General features: G+C 42.2%; 1 protein-coding gene across 1 annotated transcript in view; it reads right to left on the bottom strand.

The window, feature by feature from the left end:
- Nucleotides 1-6,863: 6,863 nt before the first annotated feature.
- LOC122562324 (phosphatidylcholine transfer protein) overlaps nt 6,864-21,299 on the bottom strand; it is a 19,789-nt gene continuing 5,353 nt past the window's right edge. The window contains exons 2-5 of the mRNA XM_043715195.1: nt 20,668-20,747; nt 17,360-17,525; nt 16,490-16,557; nt 6,864-7,519 (exon numbers count right to left, since the gene is read on the bottom strand). Of these exons, the coding sequence (XP_043571130.1) occupies nt 7,439-7,519; nt 16,490-16,557; nt 17,360-17,525; nt 20,668-20,747 (395 nt within the window). The 3' untranslated portion in view covers nt 6,864-7,438. The remainder of the gene's footprint in view (nt 7,520-16,489; nt 16,558-17,359; nt 17,526-20,667; nt 20,748-21,299) is intronic.

The raw sequence follows: 21,299 nt of genomic DNA, 5'->3' as shown, positions 1-21,299 counted from the left end.
ATGCCCGAAACGTCGATTCTCCTGCTCCCTGGATGCTGCCTGACCTGCTGCGCTTTTCCAGCAACACATTTCCAGCTCTGATCTCCAGCATCTGCAGACCTCACTTTCTCCTCTATTTATTTTTTGAACAAAGATTTAACAGGTAGGCTCAATTGTATGTCTCAATAAGACCCTGAATGCAATGGAGAGGAATGCAATGGAGGAGACTAGAATTAGGGACACAGTTGAAGAATAAAGGCATTGTAGCTAAACATGCCGGTGACAAAAATACAGGAGTATGCGTTGAAAAGGATGTAACAATATTGCAAACTGATTCTTAGGCATATGCATGAACAAAAGAAACAGATGGAACAATGTCAGAAAGTGTAACACTTTTTAAGCTTGTCAAAATGAACAAAGGGCAGTATTACTTAAATGGGCAATAACTGCAGATTTCTGGGATGCAAAGCCATCCAGGTGTTCCAATGCATTAGTTAAAAAGTAGTACAACGTATAAAAAGTAATACCAGCATAAGACACAGGAGCAGAAGTAGAACATTCAGTCCATCGAGTATGCTGCCATTCAATGTGATCATGGCTTATCTAATAATCAAGTCCATTTTCCGGTCTTTTCCCTCTAATCCTTGATTCCCTAATTGATTTTTTGAAAAAAATCCGTCTCTCAGCCCGAAATATACTTAATGATACAGCCTCAACTGTCCTCTATGATGAAGAATTTAACAGATTCACTACCCTCAGAATAAATTCCTTCATTTTAAATGTGTGACCTCTTATTCTGTGATTATGCAATCCGGTCCTAGACTCTCCCATAGGGAGAAACAACCATTCTACCCTGCCAAGTCCTCTAAGAATCTTGGATGTTTCAATAAGATCACCTCTCATTCTATATTCTAATAAGTTAGGCCCAATCTACTGAACCTCTCCTCATAAGGCAGTCCCTCCGTACCGGTATCAGCTTAGTGAACCTTCTCTGGATGGTCTAAGGCACGATATTACTGGCATTGGAAAGCCACGTTTTTGAATTGCTACAATGCATGAGATGTACTGTAGTACATCACCATCGGCTCTTCCAACCTCTAAATCCCTACTAGGTAAAAAGGATAATTACAGAAGCTACATGGGAAATCAGCCCCTGCAAGTTCCCATCCAAGTCAATCATCCGGACTTGGAAATACATCACCATTCCTTCAGTGTCACTAGGTCAAACTCCTGAACTAAAATCTTCCTCCCTGCAACATCCCAAGGACTGTAGTAGTTCAAGAAGGCAACTAGTCACCATCTTCTCCAGGTTAATTAGGAATGAACAACATACAATTAGAGTCCGAGTCCTACAGCACAAAGACAAGTCCTTTAGCCCAAACTAGTTCGTGCTGACCAAATGTCCATCTATGCTAGCACTATCTCCTTGCATTTGGCCCACATCCTTCTAAACCTTTCCTATCCATGTATTTGTCCAAATGCTTTTTAAATGTTAAGGTACCCACCTTAATAACCTCCACAAGCAGCTCATTCCAAATACCAGTCAAATGATGTACACCCACAGTAAGTTTAGGTAAGTGATTACAGAATGTTGAAATAGCGATTATGAAGGATGTGAAGAAGCAGTGATATAGTTCAAAGTCAAGACACTGCGTGACCTGGAAGCTGTGATGTTCCAAGTACATATTACAGCTGGTACTCTCTGCTGTCAGTGGAGAAAATTAATGCTCAAACTAACAGACAGCAGCCAGTACAGTTAGCACTCTTTTGGCCCGGAGGGAGTTTATTACCTAAAGCATTATTAAACCTGTACCAATACAGACAATTGAAATCCGAATTATACCAGGAGCAGAGTTACATACCATTGAATTTTGAGGTTTATGTAGCTCAGTTGCTTGTCATTTGTTAGAGATAACTGTCTGACACTTGTATGGAGGAAATGTTTCTAGTCACTTATCAGCCAAAGCTGGTCTTCTGCATGGGGGAAATTGTACTCCACCTGTTCCTGAAGAGTCAGGACTAGAACTGAACATTGCAATTATCTGCAAACATCCTCACTTTCGACCTTATGACGAAAGGATGCTCACTGATTATGGTTGAACCTGAAGTCAGCCTCAGGACATTGAAGAGTACATTTCCCTCTACCCTAACCCCATTTTACAAGGACTTCTCATTGCCACCCAGTCAAATTCTGTCTTGATGCCAAAGGCAGACCTTCTCACCTCAGTGAATATTCCAAAGACCTCTAGGACAGATACAGGTTTGTATTCTAAATTTCTTTGCTGAAGGTGCTGAGGTTAGCTGAAGTATAAGCACACAAACCAACTGACCACTTTTCATTTATAGACAGAGGCACAGGGCCTCTTCAAATACAGAGGTACTGTTGGCAATTCTAATTTCCTGCAGAGATTTAAAGAAGGACAATGTTAAGTTTTCAGCAATGGGAAAGTGAAGTGAATGGAACCATGCATGGCACAGAATGGGGAAGCAAGGTGGCTAAGACTCTCAGAAATTCACAGCTCCACTGAAATAGTAAGAGCCAATTTGGAAGTGAGGGGAAAAAAATACTAATAGAAAATAATCTTGAGAGATACTAGCACTGAGCCTGGCTCTGTGACTCAGAAGGGGAAAGAATAGGAGAGCAAGAGCAAAGTGATAGGAGATTCACTCGTGAGAGAAACACAGGAGATTCTGTAGTAGCAAGAGAGTCCCAGATGGTGTGTTGCCTCCCTAGTGCCAGGGTCAGGGATGTCTCGGATCAAGTCTACAGGATTCTTAAGGGGGAAGGAGTGCAGCTAAAAGTCGAGGTACAGATCGGTACCAATGACATGGGTATGGAATGGGAGGAGGACATGACAAGAGAATATTGGGAGTTAGGTTGGAAGCTAGAAGGCAGCACAAGCAGGGTAGTAATCTCAGGATTGCTACTGATGCCACGTGCTAGCGATTTTAGGAACAGAGTGAATGCAGATGTGGCTGCAGGGCTGGTGTAGGAGGGAGAGCTTCCGATATGTGGATTATTGGGATACCTTCTGGGGAAGGTAGGACCAGTACAAGGAGGACGGGTTGCACCTGAACTGGAGGGGCACTAACATCCTGAGCGGGAGGTTTGCTAGAGCTCTTCAGGATGGTTTAAACTAGATTGGCAGGGGGTCACAACGTGAGCTACAGATCAGGTGCTGGAATAGGTCATGAACAGCCAGATACACTGCGCAGAGTCTGTAAAGAGGGAGAGGCACTTGATAGGGCAAAGATGCAGTCAGTGTGATGGCTTGAAGTGCGTTTATTTCAATGCAAGTAGTATCAGGAATAAGGATGACAAACTCAGAACATACAGTAGCGCCTCGACTTACGAACTTAATCCATTCCGGGACCTGGTTCATGAACTGAAAAAGTTCACGAACTGAATCAATTTTTCCCATTGTTTGGATAGCGCAAGAATGCTTGGATGGCTGTTCACAGCACACGTGCCAAAGATGGACTGAATGAGATCACGCAGGGCCAGGGAGCTTTTGCGTTCAACAAGCTCGTAGCAAAGCAGAACAATGAAACCATGTGGTCGCACACGGGCTTTTTGCGTTCGTACCTTGAATTTCGTACGTACGTTGAAGCAAAATTTTACATACAATCCTGGTTGTAAACAGATTTGTTTGTGAATGGGGTCATTCATATGTCGAGGCACTACTGTAGTTCCTCGTACTGCTCTAGGATGTTGTGACCATTACAGAGGCTTGGATATCACAGGGGCAGGAACAGCTGTTGGAAGTTCCAGGATTTAGATGTTTCAAAAGCAGTTGGGGGGGGGGGGGGGGGAAGGAAAAGAAAGAGGAAAGATGAGGGAGTGGCATTGCTAATCTTGGATAGTGTCACAGCTGCAGAAAGGGAGGTCGTAGAGGCGGGTTTGGCTACAGAGTTGGTATGTGTAGAAATCTGAAACTAGAAAGGAGCAGTTTATTGGGAGTTTTCCACAAGCCCTCTAATAGCAACGGAGACATGGATGGGCATACTGGGAGACAGATTTTGCAAAGGTTCAGAGGTAACAGGGTTGTTGTCATGGGTGACTTTAACTTCCCTAATATTGATTGGAACCTACATAGTTTGGGTGGAACAAAGCTGATTAGAGAGGAAGGCATGTTGGGTCTGGTACTCGGCAAAGAACTAGGTCAGGTGTCAGATCTCTCAGTAGGAGTGCATTTCTGTGACAGTGATCACAACTCCCTAATCTTTACTACACTCATGGAAAGGAATAGGAGCAGACTCCAAGGGAAAGTATATAACTGGGGGAGGGGGAATTACAATGCTATAGGCAGGAATTAGGGTGCCTAAATTGGGAATAGATGTTCTCATGGAAAAGTGTGACAAATGTGGAGGTTGTTTAGGAAGCACTTGCTGATTGTGCTGGACAGGTTTGTCCCACTGAGGCAAGGAAGGGATAGTAGGGTGAAGGAACCTTGGGTAACAAGGGTTGTGGAACATCTAATCAAGAGGAAGCAGGAAGATTACTTAAGGCACAGGAGACAAGGATCAGACAGGGTTCTAGAGTGTTACAATGTAGCCAGGAAGGAACTGAAGAATGGACTTAGGACAGCTAGAGGGGGCATGAAAAAACTTTAGCAGGTAGGATTAGGGAAAACCCCAAGGTGTTCCACACGTTTGTGAGGAACAGGATGACCAGAGTGAGGATAGGATCTTTTAGGGAATGGTGGAGTGAACTTGCGCCTGGAGTCAGAGGAAGTAGGGGAGGTCCTTAATGAATACTTTGCTTCAGTATTTGCTACTTAGAGGGACTTCATTTTTGAGGACAGCATAAAACAGACTGATATGCTAGAACAGGTTGATATTTGAAAGATAAGGATAGGTAAGTCCCCTAGGTTAGACAGGATATACCCTTGGTTACTACAGGAAGCGAGGGAAGAGATTACTGAGCCTTTGACTATGATCTTTGCGTCCTTATTGTCCACTGGAGTAGTACTAGATGATTGGAAGGTGGCAAATGTTATTCCCTTGTTCAAGAAAGGGAATAGGGATAATTTTGGGAATTACTGACCAGTCTTATATCAGTGTTGGACAAAGTATTGGAGAGGATTCTGAGAGGAAAGATTTAGGATTACTCGGAAAACCATAGTTTAATTAAAGATAATCAGCATGGCTTTTAGGGGTAGGTCATGCCTCATAAACCTTATTAAATTGAGGATGTGACAAAACACATGGATGAAGGTAGAGCAGTGGTGTACATGGATTTCAGCAAGATGTTTGATAAGGTTCTCTATGGTAGGCTTATTCAGAAATGAAGGAGGCATGGGATACAGCGAAATCTGGCTGTCTGGATACAGAATTGGCTGGCCCATAGAAGACAGAGGATAGTGGTAGATGGAAAGTATTCAGCCTGGAGCTTGGTGAGAAGTGGTGTTCCGCAGGGATCAGTTCTGGGACCTATGATCTTTCATTTTTAGAAATGACTTAGATGAGGAAGTGAAGGGTCGGTTAGTAGGTTTGCTGATGATATGATGGTTTGTGGAATCGTGGATAGTGAGGAGGGCTGTTGTAGGTTGCAACAGGACATTGACAGGATGCGGAACTGGGCTGACAAGTGGCAAATGGAGTTCAACCTCCAATTTTGAAGTTTCAGGACAAGTACAATGCATGACTGGGGCATCTAAATAAAAGGAACAGATTCAGTACAAAACACTAATGCTGTAGAAGAAACATGAAGTCAGAAACTAATGGAACAAAATGCTGGGGAAAAAAAAAAACTTTGTATATCTCTTGGTTGGGTGATGGAACACATTTAAACAAAGGGAAAACAGGGTCAGTCAAGGCAAAATTTAAGTGAAAGCAAAATGGAAAGAGTTTGAGTAGCCAGAGTTCAAGGCAACACTTACTAGCAGTCATAGGGAAGAGCAGGAGGCAGTTTTAAATGGGGTCTGATCAGAAGGGTAACAAAAAAAAGAGAAGAGGAGTGGGTGGGATTATTCAGGCTCAAAGGTGTAGAATGAGCTAGGATTGAAAGAGCACAGAAAATTCCTCTGGGATATATAAAGATTAGCAATCAATCAATCAGTCTGTGTTATGAACTGTAGCCACTGTGGAATGTAAATTGAGACCATCAAGGGAAAATTACAGAAACACTTTCATTCCGAGCCAGGTAGTCAAGAATGCCAGAAGCCAAGGGAAAAGCATCAATAGGGTGGTATACAGCTTTCTCACATGACCCGAGATAGTGCAAAAGAACAAGGACAACACCTCTGACCACTACAGAGAGAATTAAATATCTAAATGTCAGCAGCTGTCTTAAAAAGCCTGTGCTCAATGTCCAGTTTCATGAAAGGTCAGTCAGGGATTTACAGAATCCAATACTAAATCTTGCATTCTGATACGATATCAGCCAGAGAATGCCTTATTTAATAATGATGAATAATAAGCAGAGCATTGAAATGGATAGCTAGGAACATGCCAAGATTTACATTAATAATTCCACTAAATATAATATGCAGTCCATCAAGAAATGGGAAAGACATTGCACCACAGCCCTGTACTCAGAGTACAGTAGTATTCTAAACTCACATATCAAGTTTAATTAGACAGCAGCTCGTGCTCCAACTTACTGCTCAAGAGCAGTGAATATTTGGATTAAGTTGTTTTCCAGGGCAGAGGTAGAACTGACAGATACAGAATGTAAACGTAAGCAGCTGGCATTTTATAATCCCTCACTAAGCACAGTTAAAAGTTTCTTCGATCAGCGAGTCATTGTGGTTGAGTGTAGCTCATTGTTCTCTGTATGTGGGCCTCGAGTACAAAATTGGCTCAACTAAATCCCTGAGAAAAAATAGAGGGATGGAAGCAAGGTGGAATGAGAAGAGTAAAGAATACAAAATCGTCAGATCTAGATTCAGGAGAGGCTCAGCAATATTTATTAATTTTTTTTCTTGTTCCCTCCATTAAGTTATCCCTACAATGCACAGTCCAACTAAGAGCAAGCAGTGGAGAGCTATCTCCTATACATAGCTAATGGAAAATATATTCAAATACCAAGAGACATAAAAAAATCCCGAACAATTCAAAGTGCAATGACAATTTTCTTCCTGCTTCACTCAAAAGAAGCTTCAACTCCACATCTGCCATTTGCTCCCGTTGCTCATTCATTGAAACATTGCATTGCTAAGTTTAGGGCTGCAGAACTTTTGCCCACTTATGAAAATGTAGTTTCTGGATGGTCATTATTTCAAGTTTGTTAACATTACATGACAGGGATGCCACGGTCTCATTAGAGAAGGAGAATAGTATAAAAAGGGGAGCTATACAGTGCAGTGAGTGCAGACCGTCTTATTGATGAGCATATGATTTCTGCACTGCTCAAACAGTGTAATCCAACCACAATATAGCAAAAAGGTACAGGGTATTAAATTGGGACAAGTCTTCTCATCCTTTGAGCATCAAATCTGAATCAGCAGTATGGCAATTATTTCCCAGAATTCCTGCAGTACACAGGGTAGTTGGCACAAGCCTTGTGCATATCTTTCAGAAATGAAGGCACTCCAGTCTGCAGAAATACACAATTGTGTTAATGACCTGAAATAAGTTATCTAAAATTTAAATATGCATATCAATTATCACAGTTCAGAATAGCAGTCACTTTAAGGTCAATGTATGACTAGTGCCTATCCTTTGATCCAGATCCACGTATAAATGGGAATAAGGAGTGTTTAATCAAACTACAATCAGATTCCCTCTTTCCTCTGCAAGAATGCACTCAACACCATTGAAAACCTAAAAATGGTGAAGTAATGGTTTGTATGCAATTTAAAGAGATCCAACTCTGGCAAAGACAAAAAGGTCACAGAATCATACAACATGGAAACAGACTCTTTGGTCCAACCATAATCTCAAATTAAACTAGTCCCACCTGCCTGCGCTTGGCCCATATCCTTCTGAAACATTTCTTATTCATGTATTTTAAAATGTTATAACATTACCCACATTCACCACTTCCTCTGGAAATTCATTCCACACGAACCACTAAAAAAAAACTGCCCCTCATGACCATCTTTAATCTTTCTCCTCTCACTTTAAAAATATGCCCCTAGTCTTGAAGCTCCTAACCCTGGGGAAAATACAATTGCCATTCACATTATCTACACCCCTAATGATTTTATAAATCTTTACAAAGTCACCCTCAACCTCCTACGCAGCAGTGGAAGAAGTCCCAGCCTATTTTTATAACTCAAACCCTCCATTCCCTCCAACATCCTGGTAAATATCTTCTGAACCTTCATCATAATAGTATCTTTCCTATAAAAGATCAACCAGAACTGGACACAGTATTCCAGAATAGGTCTCACCTGTACAACCTCCACATCATGTCCCAACTCCAATACTCAAACGTCGGAGCAACCAAGGCCGAACGCCTTCTTAACCAGTCTACATCTAACGCAAACTTCAAAACATTATGCACATGATTCCCGAGGTCTCTGTTCTACAACACTACCCAAAGCCCTTCATTTAATTGAATAAGTCCTGCCCTTGTTTGTTTTACTAAAATGAAATACCTCACATTCATCCAAATGAAATTCCACCCTCCTCCCCCACCACTCCTCAGCTCTTGACCCAACTGACCAAGATCTCTTTGTAATCTTAGATACCCTTTTTCACTGTCCACTATATTACCAATTTTGGTGTTATCCAGAAACTTACCTACCAGCCTTCTATTTTCTCATCTAAATCATTTATGGAAAAAAATCACGAACAAAAGTAGACCTAGCACTCCTCCCTACGGAACACCACAGGCCTCTAGTCAGAAAAATAATCCTCCACTCACGGTCACCTGCTGTTAAATTAATTTTGTATCCAATTTGAAAGTTCACCCTGAATCCCATGCAATCTAACTTTACTGATTAGTCCACCATGTGGAACTTTGTCAAAGGTTTCAGTAAAGTCTAAGCAAATAACATCCACCCCTCTTCCCTTCATCGTCTTGGTTACTTCCTCAAAAAAGTCAATCAAATTTGAGACACTATTTCCCTTGTATAAAACCATGCTGACTATCCCTAATTATTCCTTACCTCTCAGAATCATCAACAACTTACCAGTGGGCAGTGGCACTGTGGTTAGCACTGCTGCCTCACAGCGCTAGGGATCCGGGTTCAATTCCCACCTCAGACGACTGTCTGTGTTGAGTTTGCACATTCTCCCCGTGTCTGCGTGGGTTTCCTCCGGGTGCTCTGGTTTCCTCCCACATTCCAAAAATGTGCAGGTTAGGTGAATTGGCCATGCTAAATTGCCTGTAGTGTTTAGATGAAGGGGTAAATGTAAGGGAATGGGTCTGGGTGGGTTACGCTTCGGCGGGTCGGTGTGGACTTGAGCTGAAGGGCCTGTTTCCACCCAATCCAATCCAATCCAATCCAATCTAACCCACCATGGAGGTCAGACACACAGGAGAGTTCCAGGCTTCTCCTTACATTCTTTCTTAAAGAAAAGTACAAGATTAGCCACTCTCCAGTCATCTGACATCTCATCTGTAGTTAGAAATGATAAATACTTCTGCAAGGATTCCTGCAATTTCCTCAACTTCCTATAATGTTCTGAGAAATACTTGATTAAAAAAAGGTCCTGAAGATTTATCCACTTCCATATTTTCTAAGACCTCCAACACTTCCTCTAATGTGAGCTGCGTTCAAAAACATCAGTATCTATTTCCCAGAGTTTTCTTGCCTCCATTTATTTCTCCACAATAGAAACGGATGCAAAATATTTAAATTAATGACTCTCCCAACTCCTGCGGTTCAACATAAAGGCAACCTCTCTTGCATTGTTTTCTTATGTATTTGTAGAATCTCTCCAGATAACTGATTTTTTTGTTTTTAAGATTCCCTACAGTGTGAAAACAGGCCCTTCAGCCCAACAAGTCCACACCGACCCTCCGAAGAGTAACCCACCCAGACCTATTTCCCTCTGTTAATGCACCTAACACTACGGGCAATTTAGCATGACCAATCCACCCGACCTTACATCTTTGGACTGTGGAGGAAACTGGAGCATCTGGAGGAAACCCACGCAGACGTTACCTGCCAAGGCTCTCTCATATCCCCTCTTTGCCTTCCTGATCTCCTTTAAGAATTATGCTATTTATCCCCTCTTTATACTAGTCAAGAGGTTCATTTGAATTCAGGTTGCCCAAAACTACGATTGTTTTAGATTCTTGACTAGAGCCTCATCATCTTTATTCATTCATTGTTCCCTAACTGGCGAGCCTTACCTTTTACTCCAACAGGAATATAATGAGCTGAACTCCGGTTCTCATACTTCTGAAAGCCTCCCATTTATCAGACACCCAAAGTTTGGGTGAAGATTTGTAGCTCGAGTGCTCGTTGTTTGGTTCTGTTCGCCGAGCTGGAAATTTGTTGCAAACGTTTCGGCCCCTGTCTAGGTGACATCCTCAGTGCTTAGGAGCCTCCTGTGAAGCGCTTCTGTGGTGTTTCCTCCGGCATTTATAGTGGCCTGTCCCTGCCGCTTCCGGTTATCAGTTTCAGCTGTCCGCTGTAGTGGCTGGCATATTGGGTCCAGGTCTGTGTGTTTGTTGATGGAGTTTGTGGATGAGTGCCATGCTTCTAGGAATTCCCTGGCTGTTTTGTTTGGCTTGCCCTATGATGGTAGTGTTGTCCCAGTCAAATTCATGTTAAATATTTAACATGAATTCAACTCGGACAACGCTACCATTATAGGGCAAGCCAAACAAAGAACAGCCAGGGAATTCCTAGAAGCATGGCACTCATCCACAAACTCCATCAACAAACACAGACCTGGACCCAATATACCAGCCACTACAGCAGATAGCTGAAACTGACAACCGGAGGCGGCAGGGACAGGCCACTATAAATGCCGGAGGAAACACCACAGAAGCGCTTCACAGGAGGCTCCCAAGCACTGAGGATGTCACCTAGACAGGGGCCAAAACGTTTGCAACAAAAATTTCCAGCTCGGCGAACAGAACCACAATATCAGACACCCCTTTACTTGCAAACAGTCTACTCCAATCAACTTTTAAAAGTTCTTGTCATACTATTAATATTTTCCTTTCTCCAATTAAAAACTAACTTTTATGGAAGACTTATCCTTTTCCATAGTGTTTTTTTTTTAGAAATAGAATTATAATCACTATACCCAGAGTACTCCCCTACTATCTGTGACATGCTTGCCTTATTTCCCAAGTGAAGGCCACGTTTTGCTCTCTCATAGGAACATTGATATTGATAAAGACAATTTCCTTGAACACCTAAAATTCTTCACCATCTAAATCTTCAACACTATGATAGCCCTAGTCAATGTTTGGAAATAGGTCTATTAAAATCTTCTTACTCTTACATATGAGATTTCTCTACATAGTTGTTCCCCAATTTACTTTTAAATAGTGGGGGCTATAGTATAATCCCATCAAGCTAATTCCTGTTATTCCATTTTCAGCCCATATATTTTCACTGGACAATATTTTAGAAATATCTTCTCTATTTACACAATGTTTTCCTTAAATCAACCCTACCACCCTTTATCCTTCCTGTAACATGTGATACCTGAGGCAATGCACTACCACTCCTGCCCTACCCTTAGTCAAGTTTCTGTAATCCCATATTCCCAACATGCCCTGAGTTCATCAGCTCTACCTGTAAGACCCCTTGCATTGAAATAAATCCAGTTTAATCTTAGAGTTACTGCCCCAGAAGACATCCCAATGATCCAAAACCTGAATCCCTGAACATTACACCACCTCTTCAGATATCGGTTTACCTTCTTTATCCTGATTCCTTCCCTCATTCAAGCTTGGGACTAGAGCAAAGTAGAGATTACTAGAGGATTTTAAAAATAAATCTTCTACATTCACTCTGTAAAGCCTTCATCTTTTCCTTAAGCATATCATTCCTTCCAATGTGTACAATAACTTCTGACTTCTCAACTCTCCCCTTTAACAATATGCTTCAAATGTTTTGAAACTTTCTTAATCCTGACACCAGGAAAGCAATGTACCATTTTAGATTCATACACGCTGGCGCAGAATCTCCCATCTGTGCCCCTAACAGGAAAGGAGAAAGTGATGTCTGCAGATGCTGGAGATCAGAGCTGAAGAAGGGCTTATGCCCGAAACATCGATTCTCCTGTTCCCTGGATGCTGCCTGACCTGCTGCGCTTTTCCAGCAACACATTTCCAGCCCTAACAGGAAAGACCCTATGACAATTATTTTAAATATTATCAAACCCTGCCTACTCTATGATTCATTCTCAGTGCCCAAGATCTATCTGCGTCTTCTATTTTTTTCTGAAACAGTGACCCTCTCAACAGTATCCAAAATCAAATATCTGTTTGAGAGCAGAATAGACACAGGAGACTTCTGAATACATTCTTACCTTTCCTGACAGTCACCCATCTGTCTGACAGATTCTGTGGTGTAATCACTTCTCCAAATCTACTAGCCATCTAACTCAGAGTTGCTTATATGCCCTCAATGACATCAAACCTTGAAGCAACATTTCAACAGCATCTTATACCTGAAAAAACCACCCTTCCTTACCCAAAAGGATATTAAGCATGCAAAAATAAAAACAAAAATCTGAAATAAAATCAACCACTTAGCCGATCAAATTAAAATGATTTTAGTCTGGCAGACATCTTTCAATCCTCTGATTAAAAAAAAAATCCCACTCCACAGCTGTAGCCCTCACCAAAAGCTCCATGAAACTTGAAAAAACTCTTTTGCAATTAAAAAATAACTTATGCAAATAAATTATATGGCTAAAAGCAGTTTAAGAGAAAAAAGCCTGAGCTATCCAAGTGTACACCTTGCCAAACGTGCCATAAAAAAAGACTTTTTTTTGCATTTTTGAACACAAAAGAATCAAAATAATAATCTTTTATTACTACTACTGAAATGTAATAACTAAGTGACCTAGAAGTAAGCCTGCAATCTCAAGAGCAGCTGCAAGATTTTTTTTTAAAAAAGGTGCTGAGCATTTCCCTGTAGCTATTGTCTGAGGCTTGTTCTCCTCCTACAAGCCCAAAACAGAAACTTGGAGCTGGATCAATATGATCAAGGAGAAAGTGAGGTCTGCAGATGCTGGAGATCAAAGTTGAAACTTTATTGCTGGAACAGCACAGCAGGTCAGGCAGCATCCAGGGAACAGGAGATTCGACGTTTCGGGCACAGGCCCTTCTTCAGGAATATGATCAGGCTTATTGCCCACCTCAGTACCCTGTCCCTGCTTTCTCTCACACCCTTTGATCCTCTTAGCCAAAGTTCTATATTTAACTCTTTCTTGAAAACTACGCTTTGACCTCAACCTCTTTCTGTGACAGAATTCCATAGGCTCACCACTCTCTGGGTAAAGACTTCTCATCTCATCCTAAATGCATCCTTAGACCATGATCTCAGTTCTGGACTCCCCAATCACGAGCATTCTATCTATCTATCTGTATTTACCCTGTCTCGCCCTATTTGAATTATAGATTTCTACAAGATCTCGTCTCATCCTTCTAAGCTAGTGAATATATTCCTAACTGATCCCGTCTTTCATCATGTCACTCTTGCCATCCCAGGAATCAGTCTGGTAAATCTTTGTTGCACTCCCTCTGTAGTCAGAACATTCTTCCTCAGGTAAGGAGACTGCACACAATATTCTGAAGGGGGAGTCTCACAGAGGCCCTGTACAACTATAGCAAGACATCCCTGCTCCTGTACTCTGATCCTCTTGTCAAAAGCCAACATATTATTTGCCCTCTTCATGCCTGCTGCACCTGCATGCTTACTTTCAGCAACTGGTGTGCAAAACCACCCAGGTGCCATTATACCTCCCCTTTACTAATAAACAACCTGCCTTCCTGTTTTTGCTTCCAAAATGGATAATATCTCATCTCTCCACATTATACTTCATCTGTGATCCATTTACACACAGCTTGTCCAAATCACACTGAAGTATCCCAGCATCCTCCCTGCAAATTGAGATATATTTAGTTCCCTTTATTCCTGTTTCCTGTCTGCCAGTTCTCTATGCATGACAGCATACTACCCAATACTATGCACTTTAGTTTTATATGTTCATTTTTTATCTGAAAGTCCAAGTAAACCACCTCTACTGGGTAACCAGTTCACAGAACCCCTATGGTCTATCTGCAAAAACGACCATGCTTCTGATTGCCTGCCACTACAACATACATGTTGTTCCCAAGCCAACATCTGTGTCTCAGGCTTGTTGCAACGTTCCAACAAAACTCCCCCCAAGCTGAAAGAACAGCACCTCATTTTCCACTTGGGACCCCTGCCGCCTTCTGGATTCAATATAGAGTTCAATCATTTTCAGACTTGAGGCACCTTCTCCCATGTCCTTACTGTAAACCCCTCACAACAGGCCTTATCACATGGTGTGTTATTACATACAACCCATTCATTCTCCTAGGCTGTTACCGTGGGCAGCACAGTGGTTAGCACTGCTGCCTCACAGCACCAGAGACCCGGGTTCAAATCCCGACTCAGGCAACTGACTGTGGAGTTTGCACGTTCTCCCCGTGTCTGAGTGGGTTTCCTCCGGGTGCTCCGGTTTCCTCCCACAGTCCAAAGATGTGTAGGTCAGGTGAATTGGCCATGCTAAATTGTCCGTAGTGTTAGGTAAGGGGTAAATGTACGGGTATAGGTGGTTTGCGCTTCGGTGGGTTGGTGTGGACTTGTTGGACCGAAGAGCCTGTTCCCACACTGTAAAGTAATCAATCCATTGTTTGTCCAATTGTTCTTCTCTTTTCGGGCTCTATTGCCACCTATAATGTACTCCTTACCCCTCCCCCCCCATCCTATCTTCTGCAAAAGAAGAACATTTTCCTAGCTCCTATCAGTTCTGAAGGGCCACCTGACCCAAAACTAACTGATTTCTCACCACAGATGCAGCCAGACCTGCTGAGCTTTTCCAGAAATTTCAAGTTCTGTTTATGATTTGCAACATCCACAGCTCTTTCTTTTAGTTCACATCCACTGGCTCCCCTTCATTAACCCTACTAGCTACGTGCCTCAAAACTCCATTGGATTGGTCAAGCATAATTTCTCTTTTGTAAAGCCATGCCGATTCCGCCTAATTCTATCACTGCTTTCCAAGTGCTGTGCTATTAAAATCATTCATTATGGACTTCCCAAACAAAAACATATGGATCCACTGGTGACCCTTTAAACAGAAATTGTCCTTCCTAACTTTCTCATGAAAAAAAAGGTAGAAAATTTCATTGGTTATGGCCAAGTCATTCATTTTTATCTGTCAGAGCTGAGGGATCGAGTTCCGGAACCATGAGGTTATGCTACAGCTGTACAAAACTCTAGTGCGGCCGCACTTGGAGTATTGTGTACAGTTCTGGTCACCGCATTATGAGGAGGATGTGGAAGCTTTGGAAAGGGTGCAGAGGAGATTTACTAGGATGTTGCCAGGAATTGGGGGGAAGGTCTTACAAGGAAAGGCTGAGGGAAGAAGGTGGAGAGGTGACTTAATAGAGACATAGAAGATAATCAAAGGGTTAGATAGGGTGGACAGGGAGAGCCTTTTTCCAAATATGGTGACGGCGAGCACGAGGGGGCATAGCTTTAAATGGAGGGATGATAGATATAGGACAGATGTCAGAGGTAGTTTCTTTAGTCAGAGGTAGTTTCTTTACTCAGAGAGTAGTAAGGGTTTTTTTTTTTTTAAGATTAGATTACTTAGTATGGAAACAGGTCCACACCGACCCGCCGAAGCGCAACCCACCCATTTCCCTACATTTACCCCTTTACTTAACACTACGGGCAATTTAGTATGGCCAATTCATCGGACCTGCACATCTTTGGACTGTGGGAGGAAACCGGAGCACCCGGAGGAAACCCACGCAGACACGGGGAGAACGTGCAAACTCCACACAGTCGCCCAAGTCGGGAATTGAACCCAGGTCTCTGGCGCTGTGAGGCAGTAGTGCTAACCACTGCCACTGTGCCACCCACTGGTATGGAATGCTTTGCCTGTAACGGTAGAAGATTCACCAACTTTAAGTACATTTAAGTTGTCATTGGACAAGCATATGGACGTACATGGAATAGTGAAGGTTAGATGGGCTTAAGGTTGGTATGACAGGTTGGCGCAGCAGAGGGCCAAAGGGCCTGTACTGCGCTGTAAGGTTCTATGTTCTATGAACCCTGATTCCTGGCAATATATTGCATGACATAGGGCACCACAGCCAGGTCCAGCCTAGATCAACTGTTGTGACAGGATAGCAATTGAGACTGGTTTTACCTTTCCTGATCTGCTGTCACTCACTGAAACGTGTCAACTCCAGCAAAGAGCAGATTGCTATTCCCACACCCATTCAGTTACATCACTTTTCCACAAACAGGAGTTGACTGATGATTTCAAGACATTCAACTTCCTATCGCCATCTGTTACAGATTCTTCAGCACAGTCACAAGCTGGAAAATAATTTCCTATAAACAATTACATGTTTCTTCCCATAAATAAAGCCACCTACCTTTGCTGCCCAGTTAACAAGAAACGTTGGAATCATACCCCCAGGGTTATCGAAGTAATGCATAAACACTGAAAGAACAAAAATGTCAGCTGTAAGACAGACCACAAACCAATGTTACCACAGACTACATTTATTCACAAATTTGGAAAGATAAATTTACCCAAGTGGGGTTTATAGAGTTTGACTTTGACCTTTTCTGAGCTGCGCCAAGGAACTTCTTATCATCCACTCCCTTCTCATCATATCTTCAACTCTATTTAGAGAGGATGCTGAATATACAAGTCAAAACCCTATGAGTCACAGCTAGTCCATGGATTCATAGTCAATAAAGGATCAAAGCTGGCACAGCCTGTTGCTGTCTTCCTCAATAAAACAATCAGGGGAACCACGTCATTGTTTGTACCTGTCCCCACCAGTACTGCAGCCCAGTATTAAAGAGTGACAGATCTGTCTCCACCACACTGTCCATTATTACCCCAATATATGCAGTGACAGATCGGTCCCCACCAGAATCATACCTTGGTGCTACACAGTGACAGACCTCCACCCAACAGCACGGCACCCCATTGTTTTGCAGTGACAGACCTGTCCCCACCAGTACTGCAGCCGAGGATTATGTGGTGACAAGATTGTAAATACCAGCATGGACCAGTTGTGCCAAATAATCTTTCTGAAAGCAATGTATAGGAGTACTTTACCCTATCATACCCACTGAATATCATTACATAGCTCAAAATACTTCGTCCAGACAAGCCAACCTGGAAGGCTGGAATCAGAACACAATCCAGATGAACAGTCTAAAAGGATTCCCATTTCTCACTGAATATTTGAAATGTTAAGGCAATATTGAGTGTTGAAAATCTGTGGTACCTTTGGTGCCTTGTTTACCATCACTCTCCACAGCCACAGTTTGATGATAATCCTCTACTCTGATGACACCGGATTTCACAGATAATCCAGGCACACATTTTGCCACAAACACCCAAATCTTTCGTCCATCAACATCCAAATCATGGCGTTCACGAATGTAAACATACTGAGGGTGAAGTTAGAGAATGAACCGTGATGACTCAAAATAACACAATTTTGTTCACTTGAAAGGCTGCATTTTTAAACTAACTTCAATCTCATGTCACAGGATTACAGAAACAAAAAATGAATTTAAATCTGCTCAGTTATTCCTTCGTTACTGCAAATTCCTAGCAATTTGAAAACTACTACAGGGCTTAACTGACTACTCCAGAGGTCAGTTACGATGCAATCACATCAACATGTGACTGAGGCACATAGAGCAGACTTCATAAGGGCATACATGGAACAGACAAGTGTTTCGTGATAATGCAACATCAAGATCACTTATGTCAAGATTAATGTTAATTCTCAAAAACAGCCATAGTGGGAATTTGACTCGTTCTATGGATTACAACACCAGTAACATAATGACAACAGGACGTTCTTCAATACTGTTACAACAATGGAGAAACAGCTTATTTTGCAAAGTTACACTGCTACTTTCTTTGGAAGTAATTTGCTCGCTCTTTAAAGATTGAATAATACACTTCCAGAAGCAGCTTTTGTTCTCAGGAATGAGCATTGCTCAGCAGGCCAATAGTTTTTGCTCATCTCTAATTATCCTTGAGAAGGTATTGGTTGGCTGCCTTCTTGAACAGCTGCAGTCCTTGTCGTCTTATTAACTGTAAAACAGGGAGTGACAGGATTTTTATGCAGTGAAAGTGAACAAACAGTAATATATTTCCAACTCAGGATAATGAATGGCATGGCGGGGGTATTGTGCTGGGGTAGTGTTCTTACATATCTACTGCTCTTGGCCTTCTTGATGGTGGAGGTTGCACATTTGAAAGGTTTCGAAGATGACTTGATCAGTTACTGCCGTATCTTACACATGGTACACGCTGCTGTTGTGCTTTAGTGGTAGAGGAAGAATGTTTAAAATGGCAGACTGAATGCCGATCAAGCAAGCTGCTTTGTCCTGGATGGAGTCATGTTTCAAGCATTGCTGGAGCTGTACTCGTCCAGGCACGTAGGGGAGCATTTCATCATGCTCATCACAACTTCATAGAATCCCTAGTGTTCAAGCAGGCCATTTGGTCTATCGAGTCCGCACTGACCCTCCAAACATCCCCACGCAGAGCCAACCCTTTACCCTAATCTTGTAACCTGCATTTCCAATGGCTAATCCACCCAGCCTGCACAACATGGGAAATTTAGCATTGCCGATCCACCTAACCTGCACGTCCTTGGAGGAACACCCGGAGGAAACCCATGCAGATACGAGGGCAGAGTGGTGGCTCAGTGGTTAAAAATGCTTCTTCTGAGTGCCAGGGACCAAGGTTCGATTCAACCCTTGTGCGACTGTCTGTGTGGAGTTTGCATGCTCTCCCCATGTCTGCCAGGTACTCCAGTTTCCTCCCACAGTCCAAAGATGTGCAAGTTAGATGGATTGGCCATGTCAAATTACCCACAGTATTCAGGGCTGTATATATTAGGTTAGCCATGGGAAACGCAGGGTTATATGGATAACTTAAGGGAACAGGTCTCTGTGTGGGATTCTTCCCAGAGGGTCAGTGTGGACACAATGGGCTGAATGGCCTGTTTCCACACTGTAAAAGGATTCTATGGAGAATGGCTGTATGGAATTTGCACAGTTGCCCAAGGGTGGAATCAAACTGGGTCCCTGATGTTGAGGCAGCAGTGCTAGCTAGAGTCACCATGATGACCTGTGAGAGTTATAGATGGACAGGCTTTAAAGGAGACAGATTACTGGTTAATTACTTGCAAAATTCACAAACTCTGACCTGCTCTTGTAGCCAAGTATTTTTTATGGCTGAATAAAAACTGAAAGAATTGTGGATGCTAAAAATCAAACAAAAACAGAAGTTGTTGGAAAAGCTCAGCTGGTCTGGCAGCATTTTTGCAGTGAAATGAGTGTTAACATTTCAGATCCAGTGACCCTTCTTCAAACAAGTTCTGAAATGTTAACTCTCATTTCTCTCCACAGATGCTGCCAGACCAGCTGAGCTTTTCCAGCAATTTGTTTTTTTTATTTTATATGGCTGGTCCACTTCAGTTTCTAGTCAATGGTAAAACCTCTTGGTGCTGAGAGCGGAGGAATTCAGTGATAGCAATGCCACTGAATGTCAAGGGAAAATGGTTAAATACGCTCCTGTCAAAGACAGTCATTGCTTGGTTATCTGCACGGTGAAAATGTTACCTGCCGCGTCAGCCCAAACCTGGATATTGTCCGGGTCTTGCTGCATTCACACATGGACTATTTCAGTATCTGAGGAGTTGCTGAACATTATGCAATCATCAGCAAACATCCTCAGTTCTGACCTTCTAATAGAGCAGAGGCCATTGATTAAACAGCTGAAGACTGTTAGGCCTAGGACACTATCCGGAGGAACTCCTGCAGAGATGATCTAGGAAAACACAGGAGGCCTCATAACATCCCAAACATGTTGGAGAATTCAGGGTTTAGCTCGGGGGAGGAACTGAAGGAAAATGGTTATTTTTGCACTTTGCCGAGGATAGCACAGAATTTAGAACATCCAAACGTGTCCTCCGAGTATCTCTAAATAACTAGATTAAACTGTCAGGCCAAGTCTGTGAATTTAGCCCCAGGAGGACAGTAGCACCTGGTACACTTTGAAAGAATTATACAATTCGCTCCATCCCCTTAATTCATTTCCACAGTTCTACAACTTCTTGTTTAAGTAATTATCCAGTTTCCTTTTAAGCAATAAATTTCATACTATAAACATCAAAAGTGTACTTTGATTTTTTTGCAATACACTTAAACTGGTTGCTGAGAGATATCAATTACTTTCCTTTTTCTGAAGACTGCAATAGCAAAAGCAGTTCAGCAGCATGCCACAATGCAATACCAAGATGCAGAGGGATACATAATGGATCCCAATATTTCACCACATTAATGCATTTATCATTGGATTGTAAAAGGTCACTGAGATCACATTCAAACAGCATTGAATAAAACTTCAACATTTCACTGGCAACAAACCATTTTCTCAAAACAACTGAGAAAAAACAAATTCTAATGTCAAAGAAATCTGAATTCCCAATGCAGTATCCCTTTGAACCCCCACCAGGGCTTCTCTGCATTGCAGTTAGAAAAACAAACAGGACACTTGAAAGGATACATCACGATTGGCGAGAAAAAACGGGTACTTGACTTGCCAGTAAATCACTTTCTGCCCGTTACACTCCTGCTCACACAGTTCTGCAGAGTAAAAGAAAGAAACAATTGAATGTTTAATGCTACCTAATAGTAAAAGGAGGATAGTAAAAAAGTTTTTTTTAGGTATGTGAAAGGCAAAAAAATGATTAAGACTAAAATTGGGCCCTTGAAGACAGAAACAGGGGAATATATTACAGGGCCTGTACTGCGCTGTATTCTTCTATGTTCTATGGAACAAAGAAATGGCAGAAGAATTGAATTGGTACTTCAGATCAGTGTTCACTGGGGAAGACACAAGCAATCTCCCTGAGGTAACAGTGGCTGAAGGACCTGAACTGAAGGGAATTTATATTTGCCAGGAATTGGTGTTGGAGAGACTGTTAGGTCTGAAGGTTGATAAGTCCCCGGGGCCTGATGGTCTACATCCCAGGGTACTGAAGGAGATGGCTCGAGAAATCGTGGATGCGTTGGTGATTATTTTCCAGAGTTCAATAGATTCGGGATCAGTTCCTGCGGATTGGAGGGTGGCTAATGTTGTACCACTTTTTAAGAAAGGTGGGAGAGAGAAAACAGGAAATTATAGACCAGTTAGTC

The sequence above is a fragment of the Chiloscyllium plagiosum genome, chromosome 24 (assembly GCF_004010195.1).
Source record: "Chiloscyllium plagiosum isolate BGI_BamShark_2017 chromosome 24, ASM401019v2, whole genome shotgun sequence".
NCBI classification, from domain to species: Eukaryota; Metazoa; Chordata; class Chondrichthyes; order Orectolobiformes; family Hemiscylliidae; genus Chiloscyllium; species Chiloscyllium plagiosum.
Note: the sequence above shows the minus strand (reverse complement) of the source record. Positions and strands in the feature narration are given on the sequence as shown.